The following is a 17918-nucleotide window of genomic DNA, read 5'->3' on the forward strand; positions in this document are numbered from 1 at the left end:
AATAAACATTCAGACCTGACTGATGATTCCTCTTCTGAGACATTTCTTTGAGAGTGCATTGGTAAAGCTGCTGAGATATTCTTGATTTCTCTTGTGTATTTAAAAAATTAGAAAAACAAGTGTAGACATTTATGTCTAAAAGATGCCACTAATGTAATTCAAACATTATTTTAATGATAAGGTGAAAGATGGTTATGGCGTGTGAATAAAACCTGACTGTGTCTTTTATGTGCCCAGACTTTAGTCAGCAAAGCCAGAGGGCGAGTGGTTTGCTGAGTCAAATCTTTCATTCCAACCCCGATACTGCAATTCACCTCATGGCCTTGCATAGAATAACATCTTTGTATAAAAGTAAACAACCAAAAGTAATTGTACTGCCATCTCTCCCCCAGACTCAGCTGAAAAAAATGGTACTCCCCCAGAGGTGAACAAACACAAAGACCTGCGTAGAGTAAAATAATTTCATGGAAGCAATAAAGTGGAGTGGATTGTGGCTCAGTCCTCTTTATCCTCTAAGAAGAACAATATCATGGACAGCTTTGTGGAGAACCCTTTCCCATGGAGACTGCATTGATGTCCTTCACTTATCTCAAGGCTTCATCCACCCCTTGTTAGCAGACACAAATACACACACTTCACCTCCCGACAACAGTTTGCATTTGCAATTTCCTGTGCAGGTGGAGGCAAGGAGTATTACTTCCACTACATGAACAGGTCTCGTTTACAACTTTGTATAAATTATTAATTGACAGCAAGCCACGTTTTATGTCCCATACACACAACTCCAGCTGTATAGCATTACACAGGGTTTTAATTCTATAAATTAATCTTGAGAAATGTCTGTAACTTAAATCCCAACATTGGTGAGTATCAGGATTTTAGAAAAACTGAGATCATTACTGGAAGTCTGTTTAAAGCGACTGATTTATTTTCTGATAACATTGCTCCCCTTTCTAGACCTAGGATTTGATCATTGAAAAAAAACATTGAGGAGGTGGACATTGAGTTAAAATTATTTTCAGAAATAACTGTAGCTTTTTAGTTTAGGATATAATAATAATCAACACAAGATCTAAATATTTTTTATAAAACTGCCTCAATGTATTTATTTTCCTCTGTGATCATGACAGCCTGCGAAGTAAATGCACTTAAATATGCTGTTCTTTAGAATAGTATTGATATAAAGAAAAAAAAGTACCATGACACGGTTTAGCATTTTCAAATTGTAATTAAAAAACAGTTATAATAAATTAAAAGTTAAACAGAGTATGCCAAAGCAGCAAAGGAAACAACAGGATCTCTTACTGGACTCACTGCTGCTGTGTAATTGTATGGCTCTGAGGTCATTGAAGCCAGTCCATCCAACATTAGCCTCCGATTGTCAACTCCCTAGGCCATTACCGATAAGCAGATCCTGTTTTAATGCCTAAGAAAGCAAGTCATGATGGTGTCAAAAAAAACTAATGTGTATGCACTTAAAACTTTCCCGCTCTAGATATGGCGTGGCCGTAGGAGGAACTGGTCACATTTTCCTTAAACTCCTTGAGCACAATAAAACATACCAGAAATACAAAATCTGCAGTAATCAACTCAGGCCTCTGTCAAACTTCATCCTGCACCTACACACACATTCGAATTTACATGCTTACGAAACCATGATCTGTAAACTGGGGTATGTTTGCTCCAACCTGACACCCTTCTAGAGCTCCTTTCAGTGACCTATTCTGTGTCTAACTGCACAAAAGCCAAAAAACAGATCACATGCAGAGGCTCAGCACACATGGCATCAGCCAGTCCACATAAGGGCATCAAATATATCAAGAGTTATTTTAAAAGGTGGTTCAGGCTTCCAGCTGTAGGGGAAACCACAGGACGGAGTTGACACGGTGGCGAGTCTGAGACACTCCTGAGACATCATCAGACTTCACAGAGGACAACAGGGAAATCCACATGGATGCAAGGGAAGTCCAGCTTTATAATTCCCTTGATTAACACAAAAGAGATACAAGTTATTTGGACTTATTATAACAGAAAACTACTTTTGGTGAGAAAAGCACCAATTTAGGGATTACAATCTCCTCACCTGAGGTGTTAGGTTTTTATGAATCCTCTTCAGCCTGGCTTTTTTACGGCCATTTTTTGTCACAATTGTCTCTTCAAAGAATTCATGGGCCAAGTCGCCGTCTTCATCAAAATACATAGAGCTGCAGTATAGGGACAAAATCCTAATCAGCTATACAGACATTACGTGCATGTTTTTTTTTTGTTTTTACTTTCAGCAGATTATAGGTCATATACAAATTAGTTATCAGTTGACAATATTCAAAAGTATAATACATGAATTATTTTAAATCAACTATTAGTATAAATCAAACATTATTTGTATTAATTTTTATAAGGGTTGTTAAAAATTAATCCATAAAAACAAGCTGCTTTGTTTGCTTATGCTTTGGCTCTGTCAGTGAACCTCCTTGGAATTGTGTTCATTATTGTTTATAGTTTACCAGGTTCAGAAATCAAAACATTCAGTCAGAGATAGAAATGCTTGGTTTTGTAAAGTGAGTGGAGTAACACCGTGGTGTAAGAGGGCAGAAAGCACCAGAATTCTTTGCTTGTGACCACTATAGGCCAAGTGGACACATTATCATGGGAATTGGCTGTAGACCAATGTCGGACAAGTCCTGGTTTATAGTATACCGAGTCAGAGAATGGATGAAAAGTGTGCAAACAGTGTGAATTTATGTGAGGGAATGTTAGTGTGAATTTATGTGAGGGAATGTTTGTAATGCAATCATAGGTAGTGTCTTTAAATGAGCAGGTAATACACTGTGTCATACGACATTATCTCCAAGAGGATTGATTACATTGGCTTACTCCTAAAGCCTTATTCAAGTTGTGTTGTGAGGCAAAATACTTATTAGAACAGCCCATTGTGCTACCTTAATTACATGCCACTGGGTAAACAATAGCATATATTTACCTTCGTCTAGTTAACACAAAAGGTGTTGCACTTGGGAAACTGCGAACTCTCGCCATTGACTGCTGCTCGTTTCCATCTTTAGTTGGATCGTCGATACTACCGGAGCCAGAAAAAGGCCAAAATCCTTTGGATTTGGATCCGCTACCACCCATCTTCAGCTGCAGCACATTATTTTCATGGGACACAGGACTGCCAGTGGTGCTACAGCGTTACTGTACCAGATGTGTGTGTGCGAACCTCAGAAAACTAAACCTATGAAAGGGAAACATGCAAGGAAGGAGTCATTTAAGCCAATATATTATTACACCCCAAACAAAAACACAGCAAGCATATTTTTGCAGATTAAGAAAACAGAGGAAAATCCATGCTAGTTATACCCAGGAGCCGGGTTTTCTTTGGACAAGAAAAGTGGTACAACAAATGGGGACTTTAACTGTACATTACATATGAAAAATAAAACAAATGGGCTGCATTATACCACAACAGGTGTGCATTTGCATGTAAAACCAGCACAGAAATATACTATAGATATATGCTTTATTATATAGACAGTGTATATTAAAAAACAAACTAAAAACTATGGATTGGTTCTAGCTAAAATAGCAGTAACTGCATAAAAAATCGATATCAGACGAAGCACAGATCGAGTCCAGTGAGGTTTAACATTCAGTCATATGTCAAATGTCCACATGTCAATAGGAATATAGCAGGCCACTAAGATGACAGTGCAACATTATATTACACAATCCGTGCCAAAGTCGTAAACCGGACTTACTTTTCTATGTTCTATTAAGTCAAGTTAAATATGTGTTGATGAGTAAGAAAATGCTGAATAACGCGAGAAAGCTGAGCTGAAGAGTCTGAACGTCTCGTTAGCATCAGGTTATCTGGACAGGACAGCTAACTTAGCTCACTAGCTAGCTTACACCAACACGACCCTTAATATATTGGCTGGGCTTGCGTTAGTTACATCGGATCTCAATATGTCACTTTTTTCCTGACTGCTAACATTGCCATTAGCCAAATACTGTTAGCCAACTCTCCTTCTAGCATTTTCCAGGTCAACATGTTTGTATCTGGCTTATTAACAACGTTTACTGACGCTGCCTAGGTCTAACATTAGCTTGTTTTGATAACGGGCTTTTCAGCTTAGCTCATTGAAAACATACCTAAAGTGGGGCTCGGTGTGTTCTTGATGAATTGTCGTGGTGGGCTGCTAAATCTATGGGAAAGACACAGCTACGACAACCTAGCTGTTTATGCTAACTAACGTTAGACGTCTTTCTTCTTCATGGGTTTCTCTGACGACTGGAAAAAGATATTGTAAAGAGCTAACGCCACCTCATGTACAGTAGGGTGAAACGACACAACTGTATAGGGACAGACCATGGACCTTTTATAATCAGACAGACAACTGCTGAGCAGAAACTCACTGTTCTATCATAGACATTGACAGAGAACAGTGTATATTTATATATGTACGCTATACAGTCTAATGATATGGACACCTCAAACCTTTGTGTAGCCTACTTCGGACTGTTTTAATGGTTTTAATAGGATCCTAAAGGCCCCTTAGCATATGCTTTCATGCAGAATGCCCCTTTTCATCATTTCTCAGTGTGTTTCAACATGTGTCAGTGGTGTGTGAGACTCCCAAAGTATCAAAAAATACCACCTTTACTTATGTCTTTTTTTTCTTTATCCACAGTCCTGAAAATGTGTGTTTCAGGCCAGTCAAATTTGCATCCCAATATGATGTCATAACAGGAGACCCCTTACCAACTACATATCATAGCACCACACTCAGTATATGATAAACACACCTCCAGAATTGTGTACAAAGCTGCTGCTAGAATCAACAAAAAGTTTTAACAATCACATCAAACAATCATTGATTTATTATCATCAGTGTATTAGATAATTAGAATGTAACCCACATATTTTGACAATCTAATTTGCCCACACAATTTCACAGGTTAAAAAAAGTGCCACCTTACATTGTTACAGTGATGTATAAAAACTTAATAAAATACTAATTACAAAAAAAAAAAAAAAAAAGTGCCACCATTTACAGAATATAACCTAAACTAAATAGCACATGATAAATGACCAGAAAGACTAAGAATGTGTTTTAATACCCCTATAAATAATCCAATCAAGCAGCATGTGGTCTTTCTAACAAGAACAGCTTCCAATTAAGACCAAGATAATCTCCCCCCCCCCCCCACCTCCCCCATTCTGTTCACAACAGGGCTCTGCTTGCACAAAATAGGCAGGGCATTCAATGTAATAGCAGTGTCCGTGCTTCATACACCACTTGTTAATGTCTGAACTCTGTCATAGGCCTATTGCTGATCAGTGATACCACTCAAAGTGTCAGAATGTTTCCCTGCATGTTTTGATATGAATTGCTCAAAGTCAACCAGGAGTAGAAATCCTTGCCAGGGCCTGCTTTATCGTGTCTCTAGCCAGAGCGTAGCGCTTCACAATCTGCCGTATGTGCAGCTCCTCTTCACGCTGCAGGATTCGCAGAAAGTTGCACAACTCAGGAAAACTGAATGCATCCCACTGTGGAGGAGAGGAACGTCACACCAAAAGTTGTATTCACAGTACATTAGCTTTCTCTGCATAAATGATAGAAGTTTATCACAAGAATGAATTCTCAAAGCCAAAAGGAAACTCACATTTACATCACCCGTCTCATCCTCTTTCAAAACCAGACTCAAGACTTCACTGGGGCCAGCACACAAGTGCAGGTGGAGGGGACGCTCATCGTCAGACAGCTTACGCATGTACACTGAGGGGAAAAAAATATTATGTGCTTAAGAATTTGATACTTTTCTAGTTTTTTCAGTGACTGCTTGCTATCGAGGATTTTTACCTTGACCGTGTTTCTCTGCGCGTTCGAAAAGGGCAAACTTGGCGGGGTTGTCCACCATGGTGAACTTGTTGAGCAGTGCCTGGATAACTTCTCGCACACGTGTTTGGGAGCTTATGTGCAGGTGCTTGGCAGTATCTTTTGGGAGGTAGAAAGATGTCCGCCGTCTCGTCAGTCCGCTTGGCTGATGTTCCTCTTCTGTTGGGGACAGGCTCCGAGGAGGAGGGAGGGAGATGGGGCGGACCAACTGGAAGTGGACCTTGATGAAACCAGTGTAGGACCCGTCTTTATTCTGCAAAGGATACACATTTATATTTTAAGAATGGGAGTGAAATGGTCTGCAATCTATCATAAATGTATGCAATTCATCCACAGATCAAGTTGACAGACATTTTACATGAATTAATGATCAGAGGAAGAATAATGTGTATTAGTCACTCACAACCACCATGTAGAGATTGCTGTTGATCTGTGCATTATACTCCTTAACCTTGTGTTGAACCTCACTGACGGTCAACTCCTGTTTACCCACATCGATCTGTTCATCCTAAAAAATAAAAAGCTAATCACATTAGGCCACACGCTTTAAAATGAAGACACAATTTAACATAATTAGCCAAATAAATACAAATAAAACTGGTTCATTTTAGGAAATATGGTACCGGTACATTGATAAGCAGTGGACAGCCGAGGACCATCTTGATCTGCATATTGTGTACCTACCTACACAATATGATCAGAGGCAGCTTTGAACACTCTTTATTTTTCCTGACTTAATGTTTTGTTGCTTGGTTGTACTGTTAAATTAAAACATTGAATCAAATGTGTAAAGTGTAAAGTTTCATCTTGTATTGGAAGTAATACATTTTAAAATTTTAATATTTGGTTGTTGCTTTATTTCCTCACCACATTAGTGTCCGTCTCAATAGAGTCGACAGAGAAATCTTCCTGGTGTGTTGACAAACTTCCATTTGCACTGCAGTCCAGCTGGATGAAAGGTCTGCAACGGTAGTGACAAGTATAACTACAGTCTGAGAGAGAGAGAGAGAGAGAGAGAGAGAGAGAGAGAGAGAGAGAGAGAGAGAGAGAGAGAGAGAGAGAGAGAGAGAGAGAGAGATCTTACCGTGAGAGGGTGCAAATGTTGCATTCTGGCTAGCGGCCAATGCTTGTTCTCCGAGCCCTTTTGGTGTGGATAGTAAGTTATAATAAATTGTGTCAGTCAAATCCAATTAACTTTGTACCTACAAAATAAAAATGGCTCGTATTTGATATTCATTGGGTTGTTGATTAATAATCGCAGCAAATGGGGCTGAACTTCCTGAAGTCAAATAGTATAGAAAAGCAAATACATTCCAAGGAACTGACTCCAACAACTTGAAGCTTGCCAGAGCTTCCTACAGATTAGAACCAACTCGGTGATAACATTCTCATGAATGGAAAAATAACATGAGCATCCTGGGAGTGGAAGTGAAGACTCTATCACACCTCTGTGAGCTGAGCTTTTGGTGGACTGGACTTTATTTTTTTAGGGGTTCCAGAGTTGATATGGGCTTTCATTTTAAGGGCGTTAAAGCCACGTTGGAAAATGTTAGATGGTTTTTATCTCTATTTCAGTAGTTTCTTGAACGGTTAATGGATTTAATTATATTCCAGTGTTTCATTACAAACCTTTAGTAGGCAACCACAATATTTCACAATGTATTTTATTAAGCCCATGTGCAGGAACATGATGATTGAAGACAGTCTGATAAACTGTATGTCACTATATGTCTCATGCAATAAATATTAGTGGCTGGTTGTGTCTTTGCTTTTTAGGTCAATGCAAAAAAAAATTAAAGAACAAGGCTAGTATTATTATGTATTTTCCTTATTGCAAAAATCAACAATGCATTAGTCTGTATTTCAGTTGTTTCTGCTTCTCCCAACCTTTCTTTGCCCTGAACACCAAGCCTATTTGTTACTACTAAAAGAAGAAAAGAGTCTCTATCATAATTCCTTTTCAAGATTGTCTAAACAATTCATTAAACATCTGGCCTCTGTAATGTTTAGCAATTATTGTTTAAACATGATCAAATAAGGTGTTTGTTGTTGGGACTATTTTCAGCTGTGGATTAACACTGATTTGGTGCTCTAGTAAATTTCTCTTTTATAGTGTCTCAACAAAAACAGAAACAGGGCTTTGTCTAAACAGGCAATTCCTTTGATTTGATTGAATTTTTTTTTAATATTCTCTTTGGTATTGTCGACAGCAATAATACCAAACCTATCCTTTAAAGTAGCTTTACACAATCATACACATTCACAGTGCAGAAGAAGGTATACTCACTGGTACAGCGCAAACTTTGCTTATAAAGTCCCCAAATGAATTCTCCACACAAGTCACACCAGGTAAGATGGGTGTAACTGTAGGGCTCGAAGTCATGACCCGCTCCAGCAGCCTCTCCTGTCTGCCAGCGGGGAGCCTCGATGCAGACACTGTCTCCCACCAGGCGGACCACATGGTAGTGGCTGGGATGACCTGGGTTGACATGTGGCGGGGCTGTGCGGGCCGCGGGAGCAGCCAGCTCAATGGTATCATTTACACTGAGGTCCTTAAGCTCAATCAGCTCACATTTAGACATCCTTTCCTTGATAAGCACGCTGACATGTCAAGTCAGCACTCACTGTCCATGAGCTATAGGAAGTCTGCACATCCAGTCCTGAGAGGAAACAGCATTATTGTGTGCACCTCTGCATCCTTAGTGAGGCTCTGATATGTAGCCTACAGTGTTAGGGGGAAAAAGCACCAGGTCAGTGTTTAATACTGCATGGGTCTACCTCAAGATTGGCAGGTTGTGAACAGAAACAGGTCAATACCAAGTCCTTGGAAGCTGTATGTTTGAAATCAGACACAAGTTTGTCTACAATAATTGATATGTGTCGGTCAGTTGAATATTTTCAAAAAATAAATTTAATTAGGGGGCGCTCGTGGTGTAGGGGTTAGAGCTGGGTTGGAACTATCAATAAGGCTTGAAAAATGCCCAAAAAGGATCTTTAAGACAAAAATCTTCTATGATTCATAAAGATCGATGCCTGTGCTGTCTGATGGAATGGGCTTCAAAAGATTAACATTGTTATCTGATGCCAGGCCTCATACGATCATAATAAAATGTGGGTCAAAATAAGGAGAAGGCTTTTAATCCTCTACAATCCTGGGACAGCTTGTACTGTTTGTCTATGTATGACACTGAAAAAATTCGAACATATATTTTAGGCAAAACAATTTTTGTGGGCCAAAACTATTTGAATAATTTTTATTCAGAGAGAACTAGTAGCTAAACCTACAGCCTTGGTATATACTTTTCTGTTTTCTTTTTTTTAAAGATTTAAAAAATTACTATTTTCTGGAGAGACACAGTTGAAATGGGGCAAAGAGGGGAGGACATGTAGAGAACCGACAGCGAACATCCGGACCGGGTCTGCTAGGAAGAGGACTGAGCCTCTAGGGGGACGCTCTAACCACTACACCTAGAGCACCCCCGTTGTTTATACATTTGTAAACGTATAGTCATACAGAATAGCAAGACCTACAGGTGGCAGTGGAATGTAACTAAATATGTTTTATATTGTAGGCCTACAGTACACGTTTTAAGTCATGTATACCTCTCCACTGTGTTTCAAAGAGAAATATTACACATCTTAAGTATTTTTGTACATTAATATTATGGCAAGGCTATAGGCTACATTAAAACATTGAATTAAAAAAAATTAACATTGTAGATAACAGTAGCATAACGTAGGTAAAATCAGCTTCACCACAAAACTCACTACTACATTTAAAATGCTGCTTACAAGTGATCACATCTGTGATATTAATCAGCTGATAAAACATAAAACACTTGTATTTCGGCAGCATACTGAGTATTTTTAGTTTAAAGACGTTGGGTAGGCTAGATTTTGCTGATGCTTATACTTTTATCTTTCTGGACGTTTAACTTTTATTTGTACATTATGGTATTACTAGGCCTGCTTTAATTTAAAGCTATATTGCGTAGCTTTTGTTGTCCCCCTGAGGAATTCTGAAAAGCAACAACTGTCTGAGCATCTACAACCTTCGTGATTGTGCATGGATTTGATACCTTCTGCTGTATGTCCAGGTAACCGTAGAATCAACAACTGAAACATTTCCTGGGTGATAATTGGGATTCTGAGCACATGCCAGTGTCGGGCGACATTAATTTGTAAATGCAGCCATACTGAGAAATACAGAGAGTTTTGTGGAGCTGATGGGATTAATCAATGAATTAATGCTTTGGGGAAGAATGTGTGCCATATGTTCACAGGTGCATCGTGAACTTGTTTTCATTAGTTTTCCTGTGGAGCTGCATTGTGACTTGAATATGAACAACCCGGGGCTCTATCTGCCAACTGGGTCACCACACGGCGCAATTATTCACACAATTGTGAAACAAGAACACAGTGTAACCGGGAGCATCCGCGCATATTTTGCTGCTTTTGTCATGGATTATCCTCCATGTCAAAACTAAGCATAGGCTACATGACTAGATCCATTGGACAAAAACATTGAAATTAAGATTTTGTAATTTAGTTGAAAGTTCTTGCAAAATGCAGCTCAGCTAGTAACGGGACGGCCCGAGTTAATCCTGTCTGAAACGGAACGAAAAACTCATTTGAAAGTGAAACCATAACAAATTCGGCGTTTGCAGAAGGACAGACCGGTGAAAAGACCTTACCTCGTTGGTTTCATCATCGCCACTCGTCGGGGGCAGATTAGGAGAGTGAACGCTGTTTTGTTGTTTGTGTTAACGCCGAACCGTCCCTTGCCCGATGCACGCACTTCAGTTTGCGCATGCACATTGTGATTGAGGGATTACCTCTAATCCGGAGAGTGTATCAAAGCATCCTGGGGGAGGCACCGCAAGAGGAATCCCCTCTTTCCTAACACAGTACAAATACATTATCTGTACAGTGATGGAGGGTTGAATAGAAAGGTAGGCTAGATCAGGCTGTAGCCTATAGCTGTCCATGATATTTCATTGGGCTATGTATGATTTAAAGCTTTTTCAATGTTTAATATGTCATATTTTAATTATTTGAAAACCATTAATAAATCCTTAATAAAAACAACTTCTGGGTTTCTAAGTTTTGAAAAATCATTATAGCCTCTGGTAGATTATTGTAAAACATAAAAAAGGTGTGAGCTCTTTATTAACAATAAATACATAAATAAATAATTACTTATTCACAGTTAGAACCGCCGACGACTATAAAGAACATGTTGTGCATAAAAAAAGAGCAGGGTTTTTATCCGAACCCGGCAACTAATTAATAACATAAACTGTATGCATCAACGTTGTTTTGAACATGAGTCACATATATAAACCTTTTATATAGAAGGCTTTCATAAATCTGTTTTATATATTCATATAGGCCTACATTTGGTATTTTATTTATGTTTGTTATGACTACATCTAGATTTGCTCTATGTTTTTCTTCTTGGGTATACTGTCTGTCAAAAGGGTGACAATTGCCTTAAATCTCAGGTTGTCCAATAACTAAAAATTGTTTTTATTATTACTTCACTAGATAGACTAAAAAAATGTAAATTTCAGAATTTTGTCAAAAAAGGATTTAAATAAGTATTAGAGTATCTTGAATTTCCTAAATGAAGGATAGGCTACTCTTCTTCTGCTTTTATCAATGTGAAACAGAAAGACCACATTTTCGCAAATCGAGGGTATGTCAGTCCGGAATGACTGAACTGTTTAATGTTTAATTTAGGGCCATTTGGAAATGACTCAATGAGGAAAAAGCCTTGAGGCTCAAATATGGGGGACAGATGAAGGGTTCATCTTTTCCTGTATTAGCCTATCTCTCTCATGTCAGACGTACAGGTTGGAATAACATGAGGATTCACAATGAGTACAACTCTCTCTTTTACTTCAGGACTTCATTCAGTGCTCAAGGATTTATAGACAAGAAAGCAAGATCTCACAGTGGCAGTGACAGACTGTCTGTGTTTGTAGATAGACATGCAAGTGATCTAGTGAGAGGTCATGGTGCAACCTTTTACATCTACTAACACACATTTTAGTAGTTCTGGTTTAATATTTTGGGTTTTTCTCTCAAAAAATTCAGAAATTCCTAGAATATTAAATATTTGATGCATAAGGAGGCATCATAAGACCTATGCCAGTTAGACACAATGCAACAATTTATAAACACTCAATTACAAGTATAAAGCATGCAGCAATAAAATGTTTTCAATTACTTCAGTAAAAGTAGGAAATATTATCCAAAATATGATATACACATACATTTTTGGCCTTTACATTTTGTATATTTATATTATTATTACCGTGTAGCATCATATCTTATAAAATTATCATATCTAATTGATTTACAGTTTTTTAAAAGAAAATTGTAATATTTCAGGGCCACCATGTGGACAGAAGGTCACAATAGGAACCCTGCCAAGACTGACTAGAAAATAAACAAAGAGTCTTAATAAACAGTGGCAGAGCAGGGGGATAGACAGATAGACAGAGAGAGAGAGAGAGAGAGAGAGACAGAGAGAGACAGAGACAGACAGACAGACAGAGAGAGACACAGAGAGACAGAGAGAGACAGAGAGAGGGATCCTGAATGACCATGTTGTCTTCTCTTGTTGTGTCTGCTGCCTGTATATGTCTAGTGTGTAGACGCCCTGCATAGTCAAAAGCTTATTGGGAAGTAATTGGAGCACAATGAACAGCAGACCAGAAAGAGTCCACTGAGTTGTTGTTGGATGAATGGCTAGTATTAGTCAATACACCCACACTGATTTTAAACTCATTGCAACCTTTATCAGAGGTAGTTTTGCAGATTCTTTTTAGTTATCCATATTAATGGAACTCCATCCAACTTACAACTTTGAATTTAACGTTGCCGATAAGATTTGACAAAACAACAACAACAACAACAACAACAACAACAACAACAACAAAACAGCTTTCCCCTCAATGTAGGCCTAGTTGTAAAAAGTTCCTAGAGAGGCATCCACGTCAGCCAGCCAGAAGACGATAGGACTTTTCAAAATAAAAGCATAAAAAGTGAGACATTTAGAAACAGGTTCTATTCATAAAGCTCAATGGACTCACAGCTTCAGCCCTTCACCACGTTTGTCACAAATCTTTAAAATGTCCTTTGAGAAAATCACGGCAGATGAAAGATATGGAATGGGTGAAATTAAACAACGAAGGCCTATTCAAAAAAATAATTCTGAATGTGCCAACTATCTGTGTTCCTGAGCCAGATGCTGACCTTATTGAACCAGTTTTGTGTCTACCCCAAACATGTAAAGAGCCCTTTTGATTTGAAAACGGGGAATAAAATGACCTTAGAAAAACATGTCAGTCGGGAACGAATGGACTGTTTAATTTTGTATCTTGAGGTGTTTTCCTGTGTGTGAAAGTAGATTGATAAAATGTTGCCTATTATTTTGAAAGATCTAGCCGGAAGTCGTATGTTTTTTTTCCTGACCGGTGAAGCTACGTAACGATGCATGTTTTCATACACTTGTGAACAGATTTATTTATGATCTGTAAAGTTGCTTTGATGGTTATCTGGTTAGGCAGGTTTTCGTTAAGTTTCCGTCTTCCTGCTCTGCACACAGCATTTGCAGAAGGAAAAGTCACTTTTTCACCCACCGTCAATTCCGGTTTGGTTGTGTTTGTCTGCGAGTTCACTTTGGGTGACAAGTGACAACCTGGCGTCTCTAACATGGTCCATAACAAAGAGGTCGAATCTGAGCCTCGGGTCTACGCTTATACCAGGACCTTCTCTGCAGCGCTGACCCACTTCACCTGCATTGTCTTCACCGCCTTCATTGCAGTTCTCTCTAGACCGGGTACCAGTGAGTATTTCTCAGACGTAGGCTATGTCACTGTATTGGGAATACCATTTTGATCAATTTATTCATCTGACTGTGTCTTTTTTTAAAGGTTTGTTTTCCTGGCATCCTTTCTGTATGACGTTAGCGGTAAGTTTTCAAACTAAAGCTTTTCAGTTACATGCACAAAAAAAGCTCAATATTTCATCTTTAGAGGGTGAACAGTTAGTTTATCAATTTTTTTTATCAACAGAGAAATAATTGGTAACTATTAACCCGTTCAGACCCCCGTCCATTTTAATAAACATAGGCCTATCTTTTCCAGCATGCTTAGACAGAGGAGAAGCAGGAAAGTTGGCAATTAGATGTTCCAACATTAGGCATCTACACCCAAAAGTGACATTGTGTGGACCTTAAACAAGTTCAACACGTTTTACTGTTGTGATTTTTAGCCTATAAAATATAAAATAATAGAAAAAAGAGACTCTGGTCTATTAACCATGATCAAAAGTTACCAGACCAAGACCACATTGTCTGTTTTGTTCAAGTAATACAAAATATATGTGCAACATTGGGTTTAAAGCATCACTTTATTGATAAACGATCTGTTGATAACAAATAAACTCATGTTTTTGTTAAGATACATTTATTGATTTTTTTAAATATTGTTTAGTGCCAATTGTGTTAACATAGTAAAGTATTTTATATTATTTTATTGTTTACAATTAGTAGAAATCCGCCATTACAATATTTGTTGTGTGTTAGGATCATAATTGGACTCTGAAGGGGTAAATATTTAAGGCATCCACTGATTCAAGTTTCTCCTTAGGCCTTTACACTTACAGTCCCCTCCATAAGTATCGGAACAGTGAGGCCAATTCCTTTATTTTTGCTGTAGACTGGAAACGTTTGAGTTTGACACCAAAATATGAATATGAGACAATAGATCAACATTTAAGCTTTCATTTCCAGGTATTTACATCTGGATCTGATACACAACTGAGAAGATAGCATTTTTTGTAAAGGAACACCACATTTTTAGGTGAGCAAAAGTATTGGAACAGATAGACTCAAAAGAAATTAAAGTGAATAAGACTTAATATTTTGTTGCAAAGCCTTCGCTTGCAACAACTGCATCAAGCCTGTGACCCATTGACATCACACAACTTTTGAATCCTCATTTTTGATGCTTTTCCAGGCCTTTACCGCAGCCTTATTCAGTTGCTGTTCGTGTACTCTCTTCAGTCTCCTCTTTAGCAGGTAAAATGCTTGCTCTATAGGGTTTGACTTGACCAGTCTAAAACCTTCCATTTCTTGACCCTGATGAACTCCTTTGTTGTTTTTGCAGTTTTTTAGGGTCATTACCTTGCTGCATGAGGAAGGATCTTCCAATCAGTTTGGTTGCATCTTTCTTTAAATTGGCAGACAGAATGTTTCTGTAGACTTCTAAGTTCATTTTGCTGCTGCCATCATGTGTTACTGTGTTGTTGTCAAGATGAACCTTTACCAAAGTGATGGAAAGGCTAAAGTTTGTAGAAAGAAAGGATCTGCTCATGACCCCAAGCATACAAGCTCATCTGTGAAACACGGTGGAGGCAATGTCATGGCTTGGGCTTGCATGGCTTCTTCTGGGACGGGCTCATTAATCTTCATTGATGATGTAACACATGATGGCAACAGCTAAATGAACTCAGAAGTTTACACAAACATTTTGTCTGCCAATTTAAAGAAAGATGCAACCAAACTGATGGGAAGATCCTTCATAATGCAGCAAGATAATGACCCAAAACACACTGCAAAAACAACAAAGGAGTTAATCAGGGTCAAGAAATGGAAGGTTTTAGACTGGTCAAGTCAAACCCTATAGAGCAAGCATTTTACCTGCTAAAGAGGAGACTGAAGAGAGTAAACGAACAGCAACTGAATAAGGCTGCGGTAAAGGCCTGGAAAAGCATCAAAAATGAGGATTCAAAAGTTGTGTGATGTCAATGGGTCACAGGCTTGATGCAGTTGTTGCAAGCGAAGGCTTTGCAACAAAATATTAAGTCTTATTCACTTTAATTTCTTTTGAGTCTATCTGTTCCAATACTTTTGCTCACCTAAAAATGTGGTGTTCCTTTACAAATAATGCTATCTTCTCAGTTGTGTATCAGATACAGATGTGAATACCTGGAAATGAAAGCTGAAATGTTGAGCTATTGTCTCATATTCATATTTTGGTGTCAAACCCAAATGTTTCCAGTCTACAGCAAAAATAAAGGAATTGGCCTCACTGTTCTGATACTTATGGAGGGGACTGTATATGTGAACTTGGGCTTTGAGACATTGTGGTGGCCATTCAAGATTCATTCTAAGATTCATCCATAATGCCAAAAAGCGTGAGTAGTAATAGCAGCAGCCCTGTTAAATGTTCTTTCCTTTTCCCACCAGTTCTCCTTCTTCATGACCGAAGCCATACTCCTCTTCTCCCCACACGGCTCCCCCATCAAACGGTTCTCACACAAAACGAAAGGACGTGTTCACTGGATCCTGCAGTGCCTCTGCGTGTGCTGTGCAGCCCTGGGTTTGGCCGCTATCTCTTACAACAAACACCTGAACGGTAAAGCCCACTTCACCTCGTGGCACGGCTTTCTGGGCCTGCTCACGGTGTGTGTGGTGGGGTTGCAGTCTCTGGCGGCCTTGCCCCTCATCTATCACTCTCTGGCTAAAGGCTGGTCCCTAGCCAAACTCAAACGCTACCACGCAGCCTCCGGACTGGTCACGTACCTGCTGGGCAGCACTAGCCTGCTCCTGGGCCTCAGCTCTGCCTGGTTCGCTGCGTCTGTCGGGGGTTACACCTGGTACCTGTCAGCCCTGTGTCCGGCTCTCACCGCCCTCGCAACCATGAACCAAGTCACCAGTGCGTACATGGCAAAGAAACGGTTGCAGTCCTGACAGAAAAACACAGAGCTGAAAGTTCAGCAAGATTGAATTTTTTTTGTCAAATGTTTGATTTGAAAGGACCTGATATCTAGAGTTGTATGCCTCCTTGAATGTCTTATATCATGAAGCACCAGAGCCAAATGTGGATAATGAAATGCTTTTCTTTCATTCGCTCCTTTACACAGGACTGTAGTTAACTATTGAGAACACTGAGATCATGTGCTGTATTTGTACTTTTAATTCTAAGAATTTGGTTGGGCTTTAGTGAATTGAGGAGCTTTCATTTGACATTTACAGACATTTCAAATGTTAGGCTTTTTTTAAGTGGTATACTATTATTTTTTAGCCATAATGCTAGCTTTACTTTCTGACCAATAATTTGCTAAATTAATGACATTCCGACCTACCAGCATCAGCTGTACTTTGTATTTAGTGCCAATTAGTAAATGTTAGCATGCTAATACACTGAACATAAATGAACATGGTAAACAACCATACCTGCAACGAATCAGAATGTACTAATATTAGCAAGTAAAGCATTGATTAGTATTCTCTAATGAGATTGCAAACCATGCCATATGAACACAGCATTTAGAGGATCATATTGGGAGATAGAATTGAGGTTTTGGTTTTTGAATTCCTAAAACCTTGGCTATAGCCATGAATTAATGCTCTGCCTGGTTCGCTGCATTATCTTTGTATCTCAGGTTTCCAATTATCTGGCCCTTGGACTATTTATCTAGTCTTTGATTACTTATTAAAAGGCACAAGATTACATGAACAAGATAATGAATCATACTGAAGGTATGTTGAAAATAAAAAAAACATCTGTGAACAACTCACACTGCCATACAAGAGTCTTTTATTGTTAAAATAACATCGATAAGACAGTCATTCTGCTTTGATCTAGGCTGCATGTACGAAATTCTATCTTAAATCAGCCGTCAATGGAACAAAGTCAACAGAAGGTTAAACAAATTTAATGTAATTACAAAAAAAAACATTTTCCATCATAAATAAATACATTTTAGACAATTACATTGAAATCAAGGAAATGACTGCCAGGTGAGAAACCACCAATAAGAAGATATAAAAACACAGTAAAAAGAAAAGAGAAATATTCCCACGAAACATAAAAAATGCACATAATTGACGAGAAATGGCAGATGACATTTTTGTTTGTAAACTGATGATTCTAAGATTTAAATGCAAAGTGTTTCCAACGGATTGACAAGACTGGGAATAAAGACAGAATACCTCACAGTTTA

At 38.6% G+C, this 17918-nt stretch overlaps 3 protein-coding genes across 3 annotated transcripts; 1 reads left to right on the forward strand and 2 right to left on the reverse strand.

Moving 5' to 3' along the window:
* Positions 1-906: 906 nt before the first annotated feature.
* tusc2b (tumor suppressor 2, mitochondrial calcium regulator b) lies at positions 907-4273 on the reverse strand. The gene is made up of 4 exons (XM_080026924.1): positions 4150-4273; positions 2981-3232; positions 2084-2204; positions 907-1983 (listed from the first exon to the last, which is right to left on the reverse strand). Exons 2-4 carry the CDS (start codon positions 3130-3132, stop codon positions 1918-1920), a joined length of 339 nt encoding a protein of 112 aa, XP_079883050.1. The 5' UTR covers positions 3133-3232; positions 4150-4273; the 3' UTR covers positions 907-1917.
* Positions 4274-5398: 1125 nt separating this feature from the next.
* Positions 5399-8479, reverse strand: rassf1 (Ras association domain family member 1; the record flags this gene model as incomplete). Its single annotated transcript, XM_080025594.1, has 6 exons — positions 5399-5548; positions 5665-5777; positions 5862-6150; positions 6301-6405; positions 6765-6889; positions 8185-8479. 6 exons carry the CDS (start codon positions 8477-8479, stop codon positions 5399-5401), a joined length of 1077 nt encoding a protein of 358 aa, XP_079881720.1.
* Positions 8480-13423: 4944 nt separating this feature from the next.
* Positions 13424-17412, forward strand: cyb561d2 (cytochrome b561 family, member D2). The gene is made up of 3 exons (XM_080025650.1): positions 13424-13752; positions 13841-13878; positions 16159-17412. Exons 1-3 carry the CDS (start codon positions 13620-13622, stop codon positions 16660-16662), a joined length of 675 nt encoding a protein of 224 aa, XP_079881776.1. The 5' UTR covers positions 13424-13619; the 3' UTR covers positions 16663-17412.
* Positions 17413-17918: the final 506 nt, after the last annotated feature.

The sequence above is a fragment of the Ammodytes marinus genome (assembly GCF_949987685.1).
Source record: "Ammodytes marinus genome assembly, chromosome: 4".
In the NCBI taxonomy this organism is placed as follows: domain Eukaryota; kingdom Metazoa; phylum Chordata; class Actinopteri; order Uranoscopiformes; family Ammodytidae; genus Ammodytes; species Ammodytes marinus.